The sequence below is a fragment of the Canis lupus genome, chromosome 13 (genome assembly GCF_011100685.1).
Source record: "Canis lupus familiaris isolate Mischka breed German Shepherd chromosome 13, alternate assembly UU_Cfam_GSD_1.0, whole genome shotgun sequence".
NCBI classification, from domain to species: Eukaryota; Metazoa; Chordata; class Mammalia; order Carnivora; family Canidae; genus Canis; species Canis lupus.
In genome coordinates, this window is record NC_049234.1 from 39,810,763 (window position 1) to 39,830,357 (window position 19,595).

Consider the following 19,595-nt stretch of genomic DNA (forward strand, 5'->3'; position numbering starts at 1 on the left):
CCCAACGCAGGACTCGATCCCGGGTCCCTGGGGTCACGCCCCGGGCCGAAGGCGGTGCTAAACTGCTGAGCCCCCCTGGCTGCCCCTCGTTTGCCTGCATACGCAAAATCTATCTGGGCTGCCCCACCTTGCTTCCGACCGTGCCCGCAGTGCAGCACGCACTGACCCTCTTGTCGTGGCCGGAAGGTCTCCCTTGTATCCACGTGTAAGCCACTTCCTTTTTAAGTGCTTAGGTGGGCAAGCTCCCTCCGCCCCCCCATCCTGCATGCAGAAGGCAGCCTGGCACCCACAAATATACGCGCTCAAAATTAGTGCTCTTAGTATCCCTCATGATAGCACCACTCACTTTATCTTGCAATGCACCATCGGAGTCAATTTTCCAAATAAATGGCCAAATTTGTCCCATGATCGGAATCCCTATGTTCCCAAAGTAATAGCCAAGGTGAAACCAAGCTCAATTACAGAAGCAAATTCCTGAAAGGTGTAGGAACTTCTTCAGAGTTCATGGAAAGCCTTGCAGGTGTGGTGCCTGCTAATAATCAAATGACCCTTGGCTCCTTCCGCCTTCTATTTCCAGCTCTCTGACCTAACCATTATCTATATTTAGGCATCTATTTGTATCACAAATCCTTATGAAACTCTGTTTTTTTGAAATGCAATGTCAATGTCATGTCGATCTACATTAAAAAATCTAGGGCCACCCTCTCTTGACCTACATTTCAGGAAACGAAAGACAATGTTGTCATTCAAATCTTTGGAAAGACCTTGTATTTTCTTCCAAAGGATAAAATCCACAGACTTAGAAAGTGAAGTGTGGTGGTTAAAAGCAAGATCCCTGCCTTAGTTTCCTCATCTGTAACTTGGTTAGGCGTCATGAATGAGATACTGCACATAGAGGGTGTGGCAATAAGTAAATAATATTATTACCAATAATACCATTTTAAAGTAAACTGAACCCCAAACATGGGGCTTAAAGTCACAACGCCAGGATCAAGAGTCCCACGCTCTGCGACTGCCCATAACAACATCACTATTTGAAATTATGTGTTTATTTTTAAATTTTCGGTCTCCTCTTATAGAAAATAAGCTCCACGATATTGGAATTTTACCCACTGAGTACACATAGGCAGCTGCTGAGTGTGTCTGAAATGGAGCAGCAAGGCAAAATCTCTTGGGAAGGATGGGATTTCTCAAAGAATTTAGGGTCAAAGGAAATTCTCCTGAGGAAATCTAAAACCGACATTGCCTCAATTTTCAGCACTTGGGGAAATTCTGGACTGTCCAGCAGGACAGGTACGTATATAATGACGATATGGCTTTACACACTAAGACAGCTGCGGTGTTTTCATCCAAGTCCATGGCGACCTTATTATCTGATAGAGCATCATTAGGGTTAAACGAGGTAACACAGCGTGATCCGCTTTATTCCTCAAATTTATTTGGCAAGTCAAGGCTTCTGGAGGTTTTATCAAAATGAATACAGTATCCACGTTAAGAAACCAGGGGCTACTTTAGGAATCCAGAGCACGTAAGTACTGTAGTGAAGGTTAGTGGATATCAACGTAGAATTAGAGCTAAGCTTCTTTGTATTTTATTTTTCTTTGTATTTTATATTACAGAGTTGAATTTCTGTTAAGATCTATTTACAAGGAAGAGATTAAGAACTTTCCTGTAATTCAGACATTTAAGTAATCTTGAGGTTATGAATATTTATGGCACATTTTAAAATGTCCACTTAATTTTTTTAAGAGAAGGAAGGGAAATAAGTGGTGAGTTTATTTTTAATATTTTTAAAGATTAAACAAATTTATTTATTCATGAGACAGAGAGAGGCAGACGTATAGGGAGAGGGAGGACCAGGTTCCCTCCAGGGAGCCAGATGCAGGACTTGAACCGTGGACCCTGGGATTGTTAACCACTGAAATGCTCAACCACTGAGCCACCCAGGTGCCCCTTATTTTATTTTTTATTTTTATTTATTTATTTAATAAATTTATTTATTTATTCATGAGAGATAGAGAGAGAGAGAGGGGCAGACTCCATGCAGGGAGCCCGATGTGGGACTCGATCCCAGGACTTCAGGATCATGCTGTGGGCCGAAGGCAGGCACCAAACGGCTGAGCCACCCAGGGATCCCCTATTTTATTTTCTAAAAGAGATTTTATTTATTTGAGAGAGAGGGAGAGAGAGCGCTGCAGAACAGGGGGGAGCAGCAGAGGGGCAGGGCTGCAGGTGGGGCTCCACCCCAACCACGCAGAGATCAGGACTTCAGCTGAAATCCAGAGGGAGACGCTTAGCTGACTCAGCCACCCAGGTGCCCTGACCATTTAGTATTTTAACCTGTGTTATTCGTAGAGGTTAAATTTGTTTACCATTCTTATAATTTCATCACTATGACGTCACTAACCTGGTGATCTCCATCAGCATAAAAGACTGTTGACTCAAAATTAGGAGCATGCTAATTTATTTCCTTCTGAAATAGCTATTGTGTAGTGGCACAGTTAAGCTGCTCAGATTTATTTCAAAACAAGCCACCGGGTTGGCCTGGGGGGCTCGGTTGGTTGCGCGTCTGCCTTCGGCTCAGGGGTGATCCCGGGGTCCTGGGGTCGAGCCCCGTGTCAGGCTTCCTGCTCTGCAGGGCATCTGCTTCTCCCTCGACCCTTCCCCTTCACATGTGCTCGATCTCTCAAATAAATAAATAAAATCTTAAAAAAAAAAAAAAAAAGAAAAAAGGAAAAACAAAAACCCACCATGCATTCCGCTGAGTGTATTTACCCCTTTGGGAGCAGCGATGGATATAGCCTGAGATTCCAGCATCCGGATGCTTATTTTTTATTCTGAGGGGCAGAAAATCCAAGGATAAATACATGGATGATTTCAAACAGTGATAAGCGTTATCGGAGAGCAGCACCACCACCAGCGTGCGGCGCACAGCCAGGCAGGTCCGGGTTGCGCTGTCCGCCTGCCTGCGCTCAGCCCCCTGTGAGCCCCAGGACCCCGGGCCCCCGCCCAATGCAGACCCTGGGCACCAGACCCCTTCCTCCCCACTTTCTTCCCAACTTCCTCCCCACCTTCCTCCCATCCTTCCTCCCACCTTCCTCCCCATCCTTCCTCCCACCTTCCTCCCCATCCTTCCTCCCACCTTCCTCCCCATCCTTCCTCTCCCTCCTTCCTCCCCACCGTCCTCCCCACCTTCTTCCCACCTTCCTCCCCATCCTTCCTCCCACCTTCCTCCCCATCCTTCCTCCCCATCCTTCCTCTCCCTCCTTCCTCCCACCTTCCTCCCCATCCTTCCTCTCCTTCCTTCCTCCCACCGTCCTCCCCAACTTCCTCCCCATCCTTCCTCCCACCTTCCTCCCCATCCTTCCTCTCCTTCCTTCCTCCCACCGTCCTCCCCACCGTCCTCCCCACCTTCCTCCCACCTTCCTCCCCACCTTCCTCCCCACCTTCCTCCCACCTTCCTCCCCACCTTTCCTCCCCATCCTTCCTCTCCCTCCTTCCTCCCCACCTTCTTCCCACCTTCCTCCCACCTTCCTCCCCATCCTTCCTCTCCTTCCTTCCTTCCCACCGTCCTCCCCACCTTCCTCCCACCTTCCTCCCACCTTCCTCCCCATCCTTCCTCCCACCTTCCTCCCCATCCTTCCTCCCACCTTCCTCCCCATCCTTCCTCCCACTTCCTCCCACCTTCCTCCCCACCTTCCTCCCACCTTCCTCCCCATCCTTCCTCCCACCTTCCTCCCCACCTTCCTCCCACCTTCCTCCCCATCCTTCCTCCATCCTTCCTCCCACTTTCCTCCCCACCTTCCTCCCACCTTCCTCCCACCTTCCTCCCCACCTTCCTCCCACCTTCCTCCCCATCCTTCCTCCCCATCCTTCCTCCCCATTTTCCTCCCCATCCTTCCTCCCCATCTTCCTCCCCATCCTTCCTCCCACCTTCCTCCCACCTCTCGCAGGGGGGCTCAGCAAGCAGCCAGGAGGCGGCAGACGCGGGGAGAAGCTGTCCCTTCCCCCAGAGCTTCCGGCTGCCCAGGTGCGAACAGCCTGGAGGACGAATTCCCAGCGACGCGCAGAGCTACAGGTGCGGGGCTCAGACGAGAGGGCGGAACCAAGCCGGGCTGGCCCCGCCCCCGCTCTGGCCCCGCCCCCGCTCTGGCCCCGCCCCGTCATCGGCCCCGCCCCGCGGAGACCCGGCCGCTCGAGTCGCGCTCCGCGTCCCTGCGTCACTTCCGCCGACTGCGCGCCGGCGCCCATAAACGGAGTTATTGCTTCCGGGTCGCGGAGGCCGCCCGCGGCGGCGCAGGCGAGAGCGTCGGTGGGCGCCGGTCTATGGAGTCCGCGGGGCCGCGCGGGTCGCGGAGGCAGGAGGCGGCGTCCGGCTGGGGGCCCGCGGGCCGCGACGATGTTGCCGGGCTTGGCCGCCGCCGCCGCGGCCCGCGGCTGTAGCTGGTCGTCCGTGTGCCGGCTCCGTCTGCGCGGCTGCCGCGAACGCCCGGGTGAGTGTCCGCGCGTCGGCCGCTCCCGCCGCCCTCCCCGACCCCGGAACCTCGGCGAGCCCCGGGCGGGCGGCGTCCTGAGCGGCCGCCGAGGGGCCGAGGGGCCGAGGGACGCAGCGTGCGCGGCGCGGGGCCCTCCCTCCGGCCTCACTGAGCGGCTCCCGGTGCCGGGCCCCCGCCCCCCTCTCTTCCCCTTCGCGGACCGCCCGGCCCCGGTTCCCGTATTCCCAGCTTCCTTAAGTTTCCTAAAAAGATGGAGAGAGGGAGGGAGGGATGGATGGGAGGAAGGAAGGGTTGGGATAGAGGGACGGAGGGTTGGGAGGGAGGGAGGGAGGGAGGGGAGGATGGGATGGAGGGAGGGAGGGAGGGAAGGAGGGAGGAATGGGGGTAGGGAGGGAGGGAAGGAGGGAGGGAGGGAGAGATGGGATGGGATGGGAGGGATGGAGGGATGGGACACCACTCACCGTTTATGAATCATCCTTAAGTATGAGGACGTGACGCTCCGAGAGCCCCTGAGTGACCCTGGCTTTGGGTCCTGCAGCCGCAGAGCTAACTTCAGTTCCACGAACAGTCTTTTAGGTGAAAACCTGTGTCCCGGAGCTGTAACCCCAAAAATGGTGCTTGATGAGGGTTTTTATCCCTCTCCTTCACTACTTTTTTTTTTTTTTTTTAATGATCTTACTTATTTGTTAACAAGACACGAAGAGAGAGGCAAAGACCCAGGCAGAGGGAGGAGCAGGCTCCCTGCAGGGAGCCCGATGTGGGACTCCATCCCGGGACCCTGGGTCATGCCCTGGGCTGAAGGCAGGCACTCAACCGCTGAGCCACCCAGGGATCCCCCACTACTGTGTTTTTTTTTTTTTTTTTTTTTTTTGGACTCAAATTTAAGTTGCCCCACGGTTTCCAAAATAGCCTTGAGCCTGTTTCCAGCGGGCTTACCTACGTTAATGCTGTAGCTCAGCATCCTGCAGTTTGACTCGTGGAGAACCGAGGGAAGAACACAGAACCAAATCCACCCCTGGTCTAATTCCTCAGATTCTTGAGCATGCAGACTCTGTACAGGAATGTTTCCCAGAAACTCACGTTTGAAAAAAAAAAAATCGGTAGCGTGTTTGTGGCCTGGCGTTAGAAGTTAGAGCTTGTAGTCCCAGACCTTCAGGTGTACAGGTAACGTAAGCCACAGCGATGCCTGTGCTGTGCAGACGATTCGGAATATATTAGTATCTTTAATTTGCAGTAAATGTAAAGATTGGCTCTTAAAATTTCAGCAGGGTTACTTTTAACATCGTGTTCTGGGGGCTTTTTAGTGGGGACAGAAAAGTTGACTTTTTCTGTATTGGTAGTATAGCTGGTTCTCTTAGGAGCAAAATGAATCTTCTGATTATACCGTACTCCAGAATCCCCAAGTAAACCTTCTAGTGTAGTTGATTCGATTGACCAAGCAATTTTGGCATTTTACACTTAAATTAGGTGTATTGGCTAAGCTGCCTTCTAAGTTGGTAGAAGGGACTTGAAGTAGTGAAATTTGTAATTCCTGTTCTCTGTAGCTGTCCTCATGCTGAAAATTAAGTGCTCTTTGTGTTGCTCTTCTGTGAACCACAGATAGTAAGTACCTATTGCTTCAGTCAGAATGACTTTGCAGAGTTCTTTGGAATGTTTATCAGAAAATTAAAAACGTGTTTTCACACTGAGCAGATAGTAGGTTTTAAAAATAACCTTCTTTGTGAAAATTTAGTTCCAATAATAACTGAAACGTTTTTTTTTTTAATTTTTATTTATTTATGATATAGAGAGAGAGAGGCAGAGAGAGAGAGGCAGAGACACACAGGCAGAGGGAGAAGCAGGCTCCATGCACCAGGAGCCCGATGTGGGATTTGATCCCCGGTCTCCAGGATCACACCCTGGGCCAAAGGCAGGCGCCAAACCGCTGCGCCACCCAGGGATCCCCCCGAAACAGTTTTTATTTTTATTTTTTATTTTATATATTTATTTATTTTTTTCTGAAACAGTTTTTAAGAGGGCGGTCATCGTGCTCACTTCCGCAGCACATATGCTAAAAGGGCGGTCATTATGGTAAAATTTAAAAAAACATTTAGAAAAATGGTACTATTTAAATCAAACGCATGTAAGAAAGAAGAAAAGGACATTTGAAGAACTTTGGGGAAAAAAAATCTAAAAACATGTTTTTCTTTGTCAAGAAATAAAATTTATGCTTCTAAAATTCCTGTATTCTAAAATACCACCGGGGGTGGGTAAAATTACAAAGAATAAGCAGAGAAGGAAACCTTAAGGGAAAGAATTGCTTTATCTGCGTACTTAAAAATAAGAAATGCCTATACACCGAAAGCTCAGTTTAAAGGTAAAAAGGAAAATCGTGTTCTAGAGCCACACTATCCAGAAGTAAGATAAGGTGACCCATGTATATATAATCTTGAGTTGTCTGACAGCCATATGTGAAACAGTCAAAACAGATAGTTGATTTTAATGTTTTATTCAATAAATTCAAAATACTACATAATCAAAAATTGAGATACTTGCATTATCTTTTTGTACTAAATCTTCGAAGTCTGTGTATTTTACACTTAGCACTTTTTAATAGCCACATTTCAAGTGTTCAGTGAACAGTGACTCCCGTATTGAACAGTGCAGTTATGAAGTTAGTATCCCTAATTTATGAAGAATTTTTACAAACCACTGTATCTTCCAGTAAAAAAAAAAAGTGGGTGAAGGAAATGAATGAATTCATAAAGGAGTTCAGGTGGCCAATGAAAATGTAAAAATGTACCATACTTATCAATATGCATAGAAATACAAGTTTAAGGATTTGCTACTCATTGCCTGTCTCACAGGGGCTAAGTTTTTCATGATACCTCCTGCTGAGGGTGCAGGAAAGCAGGAACTCTTGCTATTGATTGGGACAATACAGTGTTTTGGAGGTCAGTTATTCTTTTATGAAAAGAAATTCAAAGGTTTATACTTTCTGACCAGTGATTGTACTTTTTTTTTTTTTTTTTTAAGATTTTATTTATTTGAGTGAGAGCCTGTCAGCAGTGGTGTGGGGGAGGGAGAGGAGCAAAGGGAGAGGGAGAAGCAGAACTCCCTGCAGAGCCCTAGGTGGGGCTCAGCCCCAGGACCCTGGGAGCAGAAGGCAGACTCTTTAACAGACTAAACTACCCAGGTCCCCCCCATCCACCCCCACCCCGTGATTCTATTTAAAGTTCTATAAAGAAATAATCAGGTATTACAATGTGTGCACAAGTTCATTCTTAGTAGTAATGAATTGATAACATAGTCATGCAGAGTTGGAAATGGAAATATGTTGCCTTTATTATGAGTTGGTGATATATGTCATATTAAAAAAATCAATTTAGAAGAATAGTGACATGGGAAAATTCCATTATAAGGTAAAACTAGAAACAAAGCACAGTAAGAATATATACTGTGATAGTAACTAAGTTTCTCTAGAAAATTAACTTTGTGTTTTTCAGTTGATCTATGATAAACAATCCTTTTAAATGATGAAAATGTGACTTAGTTTCTATAGTAAATACTTCCTTTTTAAGTTCCTCTGATTTTTGCATAGAGCACTTATTTTTCATATATTTATGCCTTACCTCATTTGGCAAAAACTTGAAATGGAAGGATGCTCCTTTAAGTATAGCATACCAAATTAACAGATGCATGCTTTTGCTTAAATCTGAGGTTAATAGAAGTGTACTTTTAAGTAAAAAGAAACTAAATTTTTGTATTTTTATTCTTGTCTCTAATTTGAGAATTTTGTTTTGTTGTGCCCCCCCCCCACCCTCCATAACTAGCAATAAAAGGTCATTCTGACAGGCAGATAGCGTGGTTCTATGTAGTTCAAGTTAATGACAGGATTTTTAACCACAAAAGGATCCTGACCATACCATGTGCCTTCATAACTTTTCAGCAAGGAGGTGCTAGACATTGTTGTTGGTGCTGTGGTGCTGAACAAGACAGACCATATCCGTGTTTTTTGGGCAGACGCTAGGAATGAGAAAACCTGTCTAAGTGCTGTAAGAGTAGTAAATAGGGGGATGGGTTAGAAAGTAACTAGCAGAGGCCATTTTATTAGATATACTGAGGAGCAGTGACTGACTCAAGGCTTGAAAAATTAAAATGAGCAAGCCAGGTAGAGCAAGTAGGAACCCTAAAAATCAGACTAGTAGTATTCAGGAGCAGAAGAGAAAACTGCTGTGGCTGGGGTAAGGGGAGTGTAGGGTATGAGGTGAAGTTTGAGTGGCATCGCAGCCCTTTAGGTCATAGGGTTAAAAAAGGGGCAATATTTTTAAAATACCAGTCTGACTATATGGAGAATGGATTGGAACGGAGAGAGTGAATTGGAGACCTTGGGAGTTATCTAGGCAAACAAGACTGTTGCTAGGCCCTGGTTGCAATGAAGATGGAGAGAAGTAGATGGCTTTGAGGTATGTTTTGTGATATAAATTATATAATACAGGTATTTAGGACAGTGGCACTTGGTAAACCCTGCGTGTATTAGATACTGTTTTTACTTTTTTAAGCAAATATTAACAAGAATTAAGTGCAGTAGAGATGTATACCAAGAGGCAGTGCAGGAAGTTGCCAGGATCTCATATTTCTTACTAAAAAACAACAAAAAAAACCCTTCTCTGCTGCTTAGTCTGTTCTCAGCAGGAGTCCTGTTGGCTGGACTTCCTGATGAAGGTCACACTTTGCCCTTGGTAGATGATTAGGCACAAAAGGTTTCTCTGCATCTTTGGCTAGCCAAAGCATTAAGGTAGACTAGATAGTGTTAGTAGTAGTAGTGGAAGTAATTTGGCAATGACTACATTCTTCGTTTTGAAAAATTTAGGCCTTTTTTTTTTTAAATACAGAAAAATATAAATTATGGAGTAAAAATTAAGCATAATCTAGATATTTCACCAGCCACATTTTTTTTAAAGTAGGCTCTATATACAACGTGGGGTTCAAACTCAGAACCCCCAGATGAAGGGTCACATGCCCTACTAAGCCAGCCACCTACTCTCATTAGTCACATTTTAATAGTTGAAATCCTGTTACGTTATTTTGTCTCTTGGTTTTTTTTTTGATGCAACATTACAGATTTTTTTTCAAATCCCACGTTCTTAAAAGATTTAAACGTATACACAGTGAAGCTATAGGGATCCTTTGGGGCACCTGGGTGTCTTAGTCGGTTGAGCATCTGCCTTCGGCTCAGGTCATGAACCCGGGGTCCTGGGATCAAATCCCAAGTCTGCTTCTCCCTGTCCCTTTGCTTGCCTCTCTTCTGCTTGTGCTCTATTTTTTAAATAAATAAATAAAATCTTAAAAAATATATATAAGGACCTCTCATAAGTTAATTATTTTTCTATTAGGAAACATGTAAGTTGTTGCCAGTTTTTGCCATGATAAATATTGCCTGGAAGAACAGCTTTTGTGTTTTATATTACTGTGTATTTAATGGGCCCAGCAAGCTTCTGGTGTGCTACTCTGCTTACTATTGTGTATCTTAAGTTAGCAATAATGTCTTACAAAATTAAGTATAACAATGATTTAGTTTTTTGATATGTCAGTGCTTGAGGAATTTGGAGGAGAAACTACTGAAAAAGTGTCAACTAAAGAGACTGATCTCTAGAAGACTCAGGCTACGAAATTGACTCTCTAGTCCTTAAATTAGCCAGTAAGGAAACAGTACAAACTGCAAGAAATCTGTTTGTTTTTAGTTATGATTATTGTAGAAGCAACATACACAGTAGACAGAATTGTAAGTTTGCAGGAGACAAAAAGTTTGTTGTAATCTGAAAAAGAAAGCCAAATTTCCTCTGAAAGCCGAGTAAGTGGTAGGTGAAATAAAAGCAGAGAAGAATGATTGTTGTAACTAGACAGACAAAAGTCTCTCCCAGTCTTGGTGAAGAAATAGCTCTTCTAGGGGCCCCCGGGTGGCTCAGGGGTTGAGCATCTGCCTTCGGCTAAGGGTGTGATCCTGGAGACCCGGGATTGAGTTCCCCATCAGCTTCCCTTCAAGGAGCCTGCTTCTCCCTCTGCCTGTGTCTCTGCCTCTCTCTGTGTCTTTCATGAATAAATAAATAAAATCTTAAAAAAAAAAAATAGCTCTCATATATACAGCAATGAGAAGTCTTTGTCCAAGCCCATAGAATGGTGAGCACTGACCTCTCAAAGATTAATCTTACATAGGCAGTTTTTTATTTCAGATGTCCCTTTGAAGAAAGGGTATTAATGGTGGTAATATTTTTTTACTGTGTTTCTGCCTTCTAGAATTAACTCATGAATTCAATAATTTTTTTAAAGCTAGTTGTTTCTTGGGGGTGCCTGAGTAGCTCAGTTGGTTAAGCGTCTGCCTTCAGCTCTGGTCATGATCCCAGAGCCCTGGGATTGAGTCCTGAGTCTGGCTTCCTGCTCAGTAAGAAGCCTGCTTCTCCCTCCTCCTGCTGCTCTCCTTGCTTGTGCTCACTCTCTCTGTCAAATAAATGAATAAAAATCTTTAAAAATAGTTGTTTCCTTTTTTAAAATAGTTGTGTTTCTATTGTGTGTTAGGTATTTGTTTTACTGAATCAAATGTGGTCCCATTTGTTTTTTGGAGTATAAAATATTAGAGATGGTATTTTTCAAGTTTTGTACAGTTTTTGATCTTGCATTAATGCCAAGTGTGTACTTTTAAAGTTGCTGATAGCTGAAATTCTACTGAAGTTAAAAATTAAGTAAGGACTTTCCAGAACAGCTAGCAAGGAAGCTATCAAAGATTATTATTTGTTTTTTTATGTAGGTTCTATGCCCAGCATGGGGCTTAAACTCAGGAGCCTGAGATCATGAGTTGCTAGCCATACCAACTGAGCCAGCCAGGCCCTCCAGAACTTGTCACTGCTTTAATAAGTAGTGATGTTCTAATAAAAAGAATCAGAATTTAGATAAAACCTTTACATCCATTTGATTTATAGAACATATATAAGAAAGAACAGGTTAAACAATACAATGGGAAATAAGTCAGCAGAATTCAGACTTTAAAAAAAAAAAAAAAGACATCGTGGGGCACCGGGGTCGCTCAGTCAGTGTCTGACTCTTGATCTTAGTTCGGGTCTTGATCTCAGGGTTTTGGGTTCAGGCCCTGCAGTGGGCTCTGCACTGGGCATGGAGCCTACTTAAAAACAAACAAACAAAACAAACAAACAAAAACCATCCTGTGGCTTAAAAGAGACTTAAAAGACCTCTCAGTCAACAATAGTATGTGGATCTTACTAGGATCTGTTCACACAAATACAGATTATAACACTTCTAACAGTTGGAAATTGAGGATATTTGATGATACTAAGGTATTGTGTATTTTTTTGTAATGGTGGTTTGGCTATGTTTTTAAAAGTTCTTGTCTCAGACTACATACTGAAATACTTGTGAATTATTTTATATCTTTTTTTTTTTTTGAGATTTTATTTATTTATTCATGAGAGACGCAGAGACACAGGCAGAGGGAGAAGCAGAGGCTCCATGCACGGGAGCCTGACGTGGAACTTGATCCCGGGTCTCCAGGATCAGGCACTGGGCTGAAGGTGGCGCTAAACCGCTGAGCCACTCGGGCTGCCCAATTATTTTATATCTGAGATTTGCATCAAATTAACATGGAGGCAAAGAGGTATTGGTGCAGGTAGAGATAAGACTAGGTTCACCATGAGTTGATAATTGTTAAAGGTGGACAATGACCTGGACATTTATTGTATTGTTTTTTTCTACCTTTGCATATGTTTGAAACTTTCTGTAATGCTTGAAAAACTAAGGAGAACTTTGAAAAAAAATCTAGCATCAAGTCATGGAAATATTGTCATCTTCTGAGGAAGGATTTTTATACGTGGAATAATCCCTCTTGAAACACTTGAGCACAATCTCTGTAAAAGGATTTGATCAATCGGTGGAAAAAAAGCATTGGTGGCATATTGGCTTTGTAGGTAATAATCAGGAAAGATAGTTTGGATAGAATAGACGGGTCAGAACACTAGTGGCCGTGGTAAGACGCTTTCCTGGAGGATGAGTTTCTTACGAAAATTTGCTTTAGCCCTTGCTTCGCTGATTGGGCTAGTAGGCTACAGATTTTAATGTGCAAGGAGATACGTTGTTATATTTGCTTTACTTTAAGAGTAAGCCTTTAAAAAATAGAGGCAAATGACCAAGAATATACTGGGCCTTCAACAATTATTTGCCAAATAAGTGAAACCGTAAGTTGACATCAGGAAGTTTTTCAAAGAAACAACTTCAAGCCTGAAACTTGAATATTTATGTTGTTTTATGTTCTTCATGCTTTTCATTTCAAATAACCTTTGACATTCATGATAACTTAGGTTCCTGATGAATTCTCCGAGGCATTAAAAAGTTTATTTTTCTTGATATCGGAAGGCCTACATCTGTACATGCACATACACGAATTAACATCTTTGGAAGATCATTATTAAGCAGATAGAGTTTTACCCTTGGGCTGCTGGTACTGGTTCAGTTGGTAGAGCACACATGACTCGTGATCTCAGGGTTGTGAGTTCCATCTCTAAGTTGGGCGTAGAGATTGCTTAGGGGGAAAAATGGAAAAGAAAGAAAAGTTTGAACCCTTAAATGCTTAACTCTCCACTCAAAAAAACTTGACTATCTGTAATGATAGAACTTCATTATTTCACCAAACAGTTTAAAATATGTAAATTATTCACAAGGTGTTCAAAGTCTAGTACTCATAGTTGATTTATTTATTTATGATAGTCACAGAGAGAGAGAGAGAGAGAGAGAGAGAGGAGGCAGAGACACAGGCAGAGGGAGAAGCAGGCTCCATGCACTGGGAGCCCGACGTGGGATTCAATCCTGGGTCTCTAGGATCGCGCCCCGGGCCAAAGGCAGGCGCCAAACCGCTGTGCCACCCACGGATCCCTAGTACTCATAGTTGAGAGAGAGAGAGAGAGAGAGAGAAAGGGTCCGGTGAGAGTAGAGGCAGATAGATTTACTTTTCTGCCACTTGAGTGCAAGTGTGGAATATATTTTTCTTCTGTATTTCAGCCCTCCAAAGCCCACAGTCAACCAGATGTAGCAGCTGAAGTGCTTTGTAATTAGTGTCTATTCTTCCTTCAATTAGAATTCCTATATGCTTCAGAATCTCACCAAATGTTGATCTAATTATCTGATTAAAAAAAAATCAGTGACAGTATGAATGACTGATTAATATAATTCACTTATTGTGAAATGAAAGAGGAATAAATCTCTAGCTAGCAGAAGGAGGACACAGGGTAATTTTGAGTAGGAAGCACTCCTTACCTCCCCCCTCAGTTCTCTACCCTGAAGAGTCCATCATGCCCACAGACTTGGAGCATGCAGCCGGCATACAAAATAAAAAGTATCTATTAGATGTTAGAGACCTTTCAGAAGAGGTGAATAATAAGAATGTCTTATCTGGTTAATTACTTATTTAAAAAGTTTCCAGGGGTGCCTGGGTGCCCTCAGTGGGTTGAACATCGGACTCTAGCTCAGGTCATGGTCTTGGGTTCCCGGGATTGAGCCCCGGCTCGGGCTCTGTGAGGATAGCTTTGTCCCTCTGCCCTGCCTCCTGCTCACTCCCTCTCTCTAATAAATATTTTTAAAAAGACATTTAAAAAGTTTCCTATATAAATTACAAATTAGAGAGTAGGAGTATAATAGTTTTTTTTTTTTTTTTTTTTAACAAAGCGTAGTCCCCATACACCTGGGGGTCGGTGGGCATTTGGGTATTAGCAGAATGAAGGTTTTGTTGTAATTCTGTAGAATCACTCTTTCTAATCATAGTGGGTATGTTTTTATTTGGTATAAATCTTTGTTGTGAGTTTGTTTGAAATTAATTTTTTTCCTCCTAGAATGGCAGAATTTAGTGACGTTGAGAAGCTCTTCACACGTGATTTGCTGTGGGCATCCGTACCTTCGCGCGCTGAGTCCAGTGAAGTCGTACTCCACAAACGTGCAGAAAGAAGGACAGGGGTCGCAGACTCTCAGAGTGGAAAAAGTACCATCGTTCGATGAAACAGGTGTGTATAAATCTTTTAAAATAACCTTTCTCTGTATAATGAAACAGCTTGTGTAACGTTACTTGTCCCTCACGTTTGATAGAGCTTATGTACGAAATTGTCTGAATTAGTGCTTACTTTGTGGAAAGCTATTGAACTGCTTATTTCTTTTAATTTTTCTACTTTAGACTGACTCCGTTTTGATAATTTCTAATTTCTCTGAGAGTATGTCCACTTAAACTAAATTTTAAATTTACTGGCATCAAGTTCATGACAGTCTTTGTATACTCTCAGCAGGAACATATAGTTACATCCTTTTTTTTTTTTTTTCATTCCTAATGGTGTTTGTCATTTTCTTGATTAATCTTGCCAGAGCTGTGTCCATTTTCTTATTTTTCCAAGTAGTAATTTTTTTGTTTGAACTTTGTTTTGTATGTTTTGTATTTCATTAATATATATTCTTACCTAATTATAGCCTCTTGCTTTCTTTGTGTTCTGTCATTCATTTTTAAGTTATCAGGTAGCTATTTTGTTCATTAATTCTAAACCTTCCTTCTCTCCTAAGGTAGGATTTTAAGCCGTGAGAGCTGTCATGGTAACTTTTGACAGTCTTTCCTTTATATATATCTTGAAGTTACGTTGTTAGATACATTTACATCTAGAGTTGTTCTTAACACTGATGAATTATACCCTTTATTTTTATATAACAACTTTTTTTTTTTTAAGTGATATCTTTACCAGATTTGATATCTCTGCCTGGTATAAATTTTTCTGTCCTTTGACTTTAACCTTTTTTTTTGGTCCTGATTTGATAATCTGTGTCTTAAAATTAGAAATTTAGTCTGTTTACATTTACTGTTACCACTGATGTTGGGGCATATTTCTGCCATTGTGTCATGAGCTCCCTTGTGTTTTTTTCTTAAATCTCTTTTTGCCTTTAGAAATTTTTTTCTCTGGCAGCCCGGGTGGCTCAGCGGTTTAGCGCCGCCTTCAGCCCAGGGCGTGATCCTAGGGCCCCGGGCTCCCTGCATGGATGGAGCCTGCTTCTCCCTCTGCCTGTGTCTCTGTTTCTCTCATGAATAAATTAATAGAATCTTTATAATAAAATAAAATTTTTTTTCTCATTGCATTATCTTTTCTACCCCATATGTATTCACATACATGCACTTGTTTGGGAGTTACATACTCAATGTACTTTAAAGTCTAAAGGAAATTAAAAGTTCACATTTTTTTCTGAAAAATATAAAGAACTTGGAATGCTTTAATTCTGGTCACTTTCTCCCAACTTACATAATATTTATTGGCTAGTATTTTGTATTCTACTCTTTCTTTCTATACAGTATACATTGTTATTTATTCAAATTTCTCTAAAATCTTCGTTAACCATTTTTTCTTATTTCTGTGGTCTTTCTGTCTGACGTGCATCCTATAGAAGTTCCTTTAGGTGAGGATCTTTTTATGGTAAAGGCACATTTAATGTTTTTCAGCTTCTGTTGCTGTTGAGAAGTCCTATGTCATGCTTTTGTTCTCATGTCTTTTATATGTTATTGCTTTTTAAATTTGATTATTTTGAAAGTCTTTTTCTTTGTTGTAAACTGCAACTTTCCTATATGTATTTCTGCATACTAGGTATGTATTTCTGTGTACTTATCCTTTTTTTTTTTTAAAGATTTTATTGATTTATATATTTGAGAGAGAGAGAGGGCGAGAGAGCACAAGCAGGGGGAGTGGAAGAGGGAGAAGCCAACTCCTCACTGAGCAGGGAGCCTGATGTGGGGCTCTCAAGCCCAGGACCCTGGGATCATGACCTGAGCCAACAACAGATACTTAACGTTCTCACTATATATTATTTTTTTTCCTCTGTCTCCTCATTCATGATGCTATATATATATATATATATATATATATTCATATTCCCCCCCCCCCCCCCCCCACTGAGAGTTGTTCGTTTTCCATGTTTTATATTTTGGAACTATTTGAAGACTCTCTGGATTGAAGATGCATTCTGGCATAGAGTTTGCTTTTTCCTCAGCTGCTGAGAATACAGCGTAGGACCAAAGTAACTTAAATTCTTTGCTCTAAAAAATAAAATTCTTTGCTCTAGGTTTTTTAGACCACTTTGGTAGCATGAATTCAGACTGCAAACTTGTGTGAGGGCTGACATACATAGTCTTCTGTTTTTCATCCCCACTATTTAACACCAAAGTAGAGGTTGGCATGCTTTCTTGCTGTTCCCTTCTGCGTGTATATTTTTTAGTTCACAGCTATACTGTCTAGCTTTTGTTCTGGGTGTCTTGTTAGATGTCCCATCTTCAACCGAATGTAGTCTTGTTCTCTCATGCCCCTAGCAGCAGTGGAAATAGATACTCAAAGACTATAAACCTCAGTAGAAATCTCAGGGGAAAGGTTAGCTTTGATGTTCTCACTTACTCTGTAGACATTCGGCTTTCCTTTTGTTTTTGCCCTCTTCACATTTTTTTGTGAGCTTAGCAATGTATTTGAAAAGATTTTTTTTTTTAGGATATCTAGTCTGCTGTGCAGTGTTAAAATAAAGTTTTTTCATTTATTCCAGAAGTATTTATTTTTTTAAAGATTTTATTTATTCATTTTAAAGATGGAGCAGGAGGAGGAGCAGAGGGAGAGGGATAAGCAGATATTCCGCTCTGAGCTCAGAGCCTGACACGGGGCTTGATTCCACAACCCTGAGATCATGACCTGAGCTGAAATCATCAAGAGTCAGATGCTCAACTGACTGAGCCATGCAGGTGCCCCCAAAGAAATATTTATTGTACGCTTTTTATATGGCAGCAAATGAGAATGATTCTGCTTATTACTAAAACAGAAAATTACTAACACAAAGTTCAGTGAATATAATGCTGTATGGTAAATACCATGATGGAGGAAATACTGTATGCTGCAGGAGAAGTTTGGAGGGATATTGAACTGAGTCTTGAGTGGTTGAGAAAGTTTTCCATGAGGAAATGTTATCTAATTAGGGACCTAAAAGAAAATTAGGTATTGGTGATGAATGGTGGAGAAGGTAAAACTGCAAATAATTTTGTGTGCTTAGACTAGTGAGTAGAGGACCTGGTGGGGATATTATCAGTTTTGAGAACATAAGGGATGACTATCAGGCAGTAAGTAAAGTCAGATCAAGTTTTTGTTGAGGAGTTTGGACGTTGTTTTGTAGGCAGTGGGAATCTATTAGAGTATTTTAAGTAGAGGAAGTACTTGATCCTATTTAAAATTTTACCGGAAAACACATAGGAGAGGAAGTACTGAGAGCAGTACTAGAAATGAGGGTCAGTCTAGACTAGGTTAATGGCAGTGCTTTTGTGAGTAGATGAACTGGAGATTTAGGAGCTGAATAATTAGGACTTGGTGATTTAATTTGGGAAAAAGAGGAGAGTCAAGTAAAGCATGGTGGCTGGTTACTGGTTTGGATGATTGTATAGATGATTCACTGATTTCTAAAATTGAGAATACCAAAGCGAGAATGTATTTTAATGAGAAGATGGTGATTTACTTTTGGACATCTGAACTGTAGGTGCCTCTGTGACTTCTTAACATGATTGGTAGGCTGTTGGGTTACTACTTTTCTGCTGTGAGACATCATCATCTCTTGGCTGGATTACTGCAGTAGCCTTCTCCTGGGCTCCATGCTTCCATACTCTTTTTCATGCTCATTATGTTTCAGCCAAAACAGTCTCTTTTTGGTTCTTAGAAAATACAAACCTTGTTTTCATTATAGGGCCTTTGCTCTTGCTTTCTCTTTCTAAGGTGCCCTTCTACACATGGCTGATGCCTTCTGGTCATTTACATCTTAGTTGAAATATCAACTCTGAACAAAGTCATTCTTTAATCACTTCATCTAAAGTAGTCACCCACTTAGTCGGTTAAGCATCTGCCTTTGTCTCCAGTCATGTTTCCAGGACTATGGGATCGAGCCCTGTGTTGGTCCAGCTCCCTGCTGAGGAGGGAGCCTGCTTCTCCCTCTCCCTCTGCCCCTCCTCCCACTTACGCATGCGTGTTCTCGCTCTCTCAAATAAGTAAAACCTTTTAAAAAAAATAGCCACCCAGTCTTTAATATTAGCCTAATTTTAATTCTCTAAGTAGCTGTTAATGCTGATTGTTATCTTCAATATTTATTTCCCATCTCCCACTTGTTTCCAAAGCCCCATGAGAGCAGGAACCTCAGTGCCTAGAGCAGTGGTTTGAATATAGTCTCAAGGTTTAATAAATATTTGTAAATGAGTGAATGAAGAGTTCTAACTTGAGGAGAGATTTGGGAGTTATTACCTATACCCACTAGAAAACTGAAGTGTGTTGGAGACCGTACAGGAAGGGAGTTCAGAGTGAAGAGAATAAGATCCTCTAGTACAGTAATTTCCAATGAATAAGGGACAGATGGGAGGGGAGAAGCCTGGAAAGGTAGGAGAAAAACCAAGGAGAAGATGGTGTCAGAAGAAGAGAGTGTTTGAGGAATAATAAACAATTCAAGAATATCTTTTCCTTACGTGGATGTCTTTCAAAGGGGAATATTTTATAGGTTCCTCAAGAAACCTGTGCTTGTATTTACAATGCCTGTTTTTCATCCTTTTCCCTAAATCCCATCTTCCTTTTGGTCTTACTGTGCAATTTGTTCTCTTTTCCTTATGATGATGGAGAACTGCAGGGAGAAATAATGATTGAGTATGATATTAGAAAATGAAGAGGACAGCCCGGGTGGCTCAGCGGTTTAGTGCCGCTTTCGGCCTGGGGCGTGATCCTGGAGTCCTGGGATTGAGTCCCACGTCAGGCTCCCTGCATGAAGCCTGCTTCTCTATTTGCCTCTGTCTCTGCTTCTCTCTCTCATTCTCTGTGTCTCTCATGAATAATTAAATAAAATCTTAAAAAAAAAAGAAAATGAAGGGATGTAGAGTGTAATGAGCCCCTCAATTCCAGAAATAAACATATTTATTGGAACACAGAAATGGGAAAAGAAACAAGTGATAAAATAATATAATTAGACGTAAAATGTTATAATACTCTTTTGAGGTGAACACAGACTCAGGCAAAAATACTTAATGTTGGTTCTGCTATA

The 19,595-nt window shown here is 42.2% G+C and overlaps 1 protein-coding gene and 1 long non-coding RNA gene across 3 annotated transcripts in view; one reads left to right on the top strand and one right to left on the bottom strand.

Moving 5' to 3' along the window:
• Positions 1-4,321: 4,321 nt before the first annotated feature.
• Positions 4,322-19,595, top strand: part of SLC30A9 (solute carrier family 30 member 9) — a 79,560-nt gene continuing 64,286 nt past the window's right edge. Inside the window, exons 1-2 of one of the 2 annotated variants that reach the window (XM_038555954.1) lie at positions 4,322-4,493; positions 14,366-14,533. In XM_038555954.1, the coding sequence (XP_038411882.1) occupies positions 4,400-4,493; positions 14,366-14,533 (262 nt within the window). In that variant the 5' untranslated portion in view covers positions 4,322-4,399. The remainder of the gene's footprint in view (positions 4,494-14,365; positions 14,534-19,595) is intronic. The other variant, XM_038555955.1, reaches the window with a different exon arrangement.
• The window catches only part of LOC119864102, a 28,694-nt gene continuing 21,791 nt past the window's right edge, over positions 12,693-19,595 (bottom strand). The window contains exon 3 of the long non-coding RNA XR_005368959.1: positions 12,693-13,062. This is a non-coding gene — a long non-coding RNA (uncharacterized LOC119864102). The remainder of the gene's footprint in view (positions 13,063-19,595) is intronic.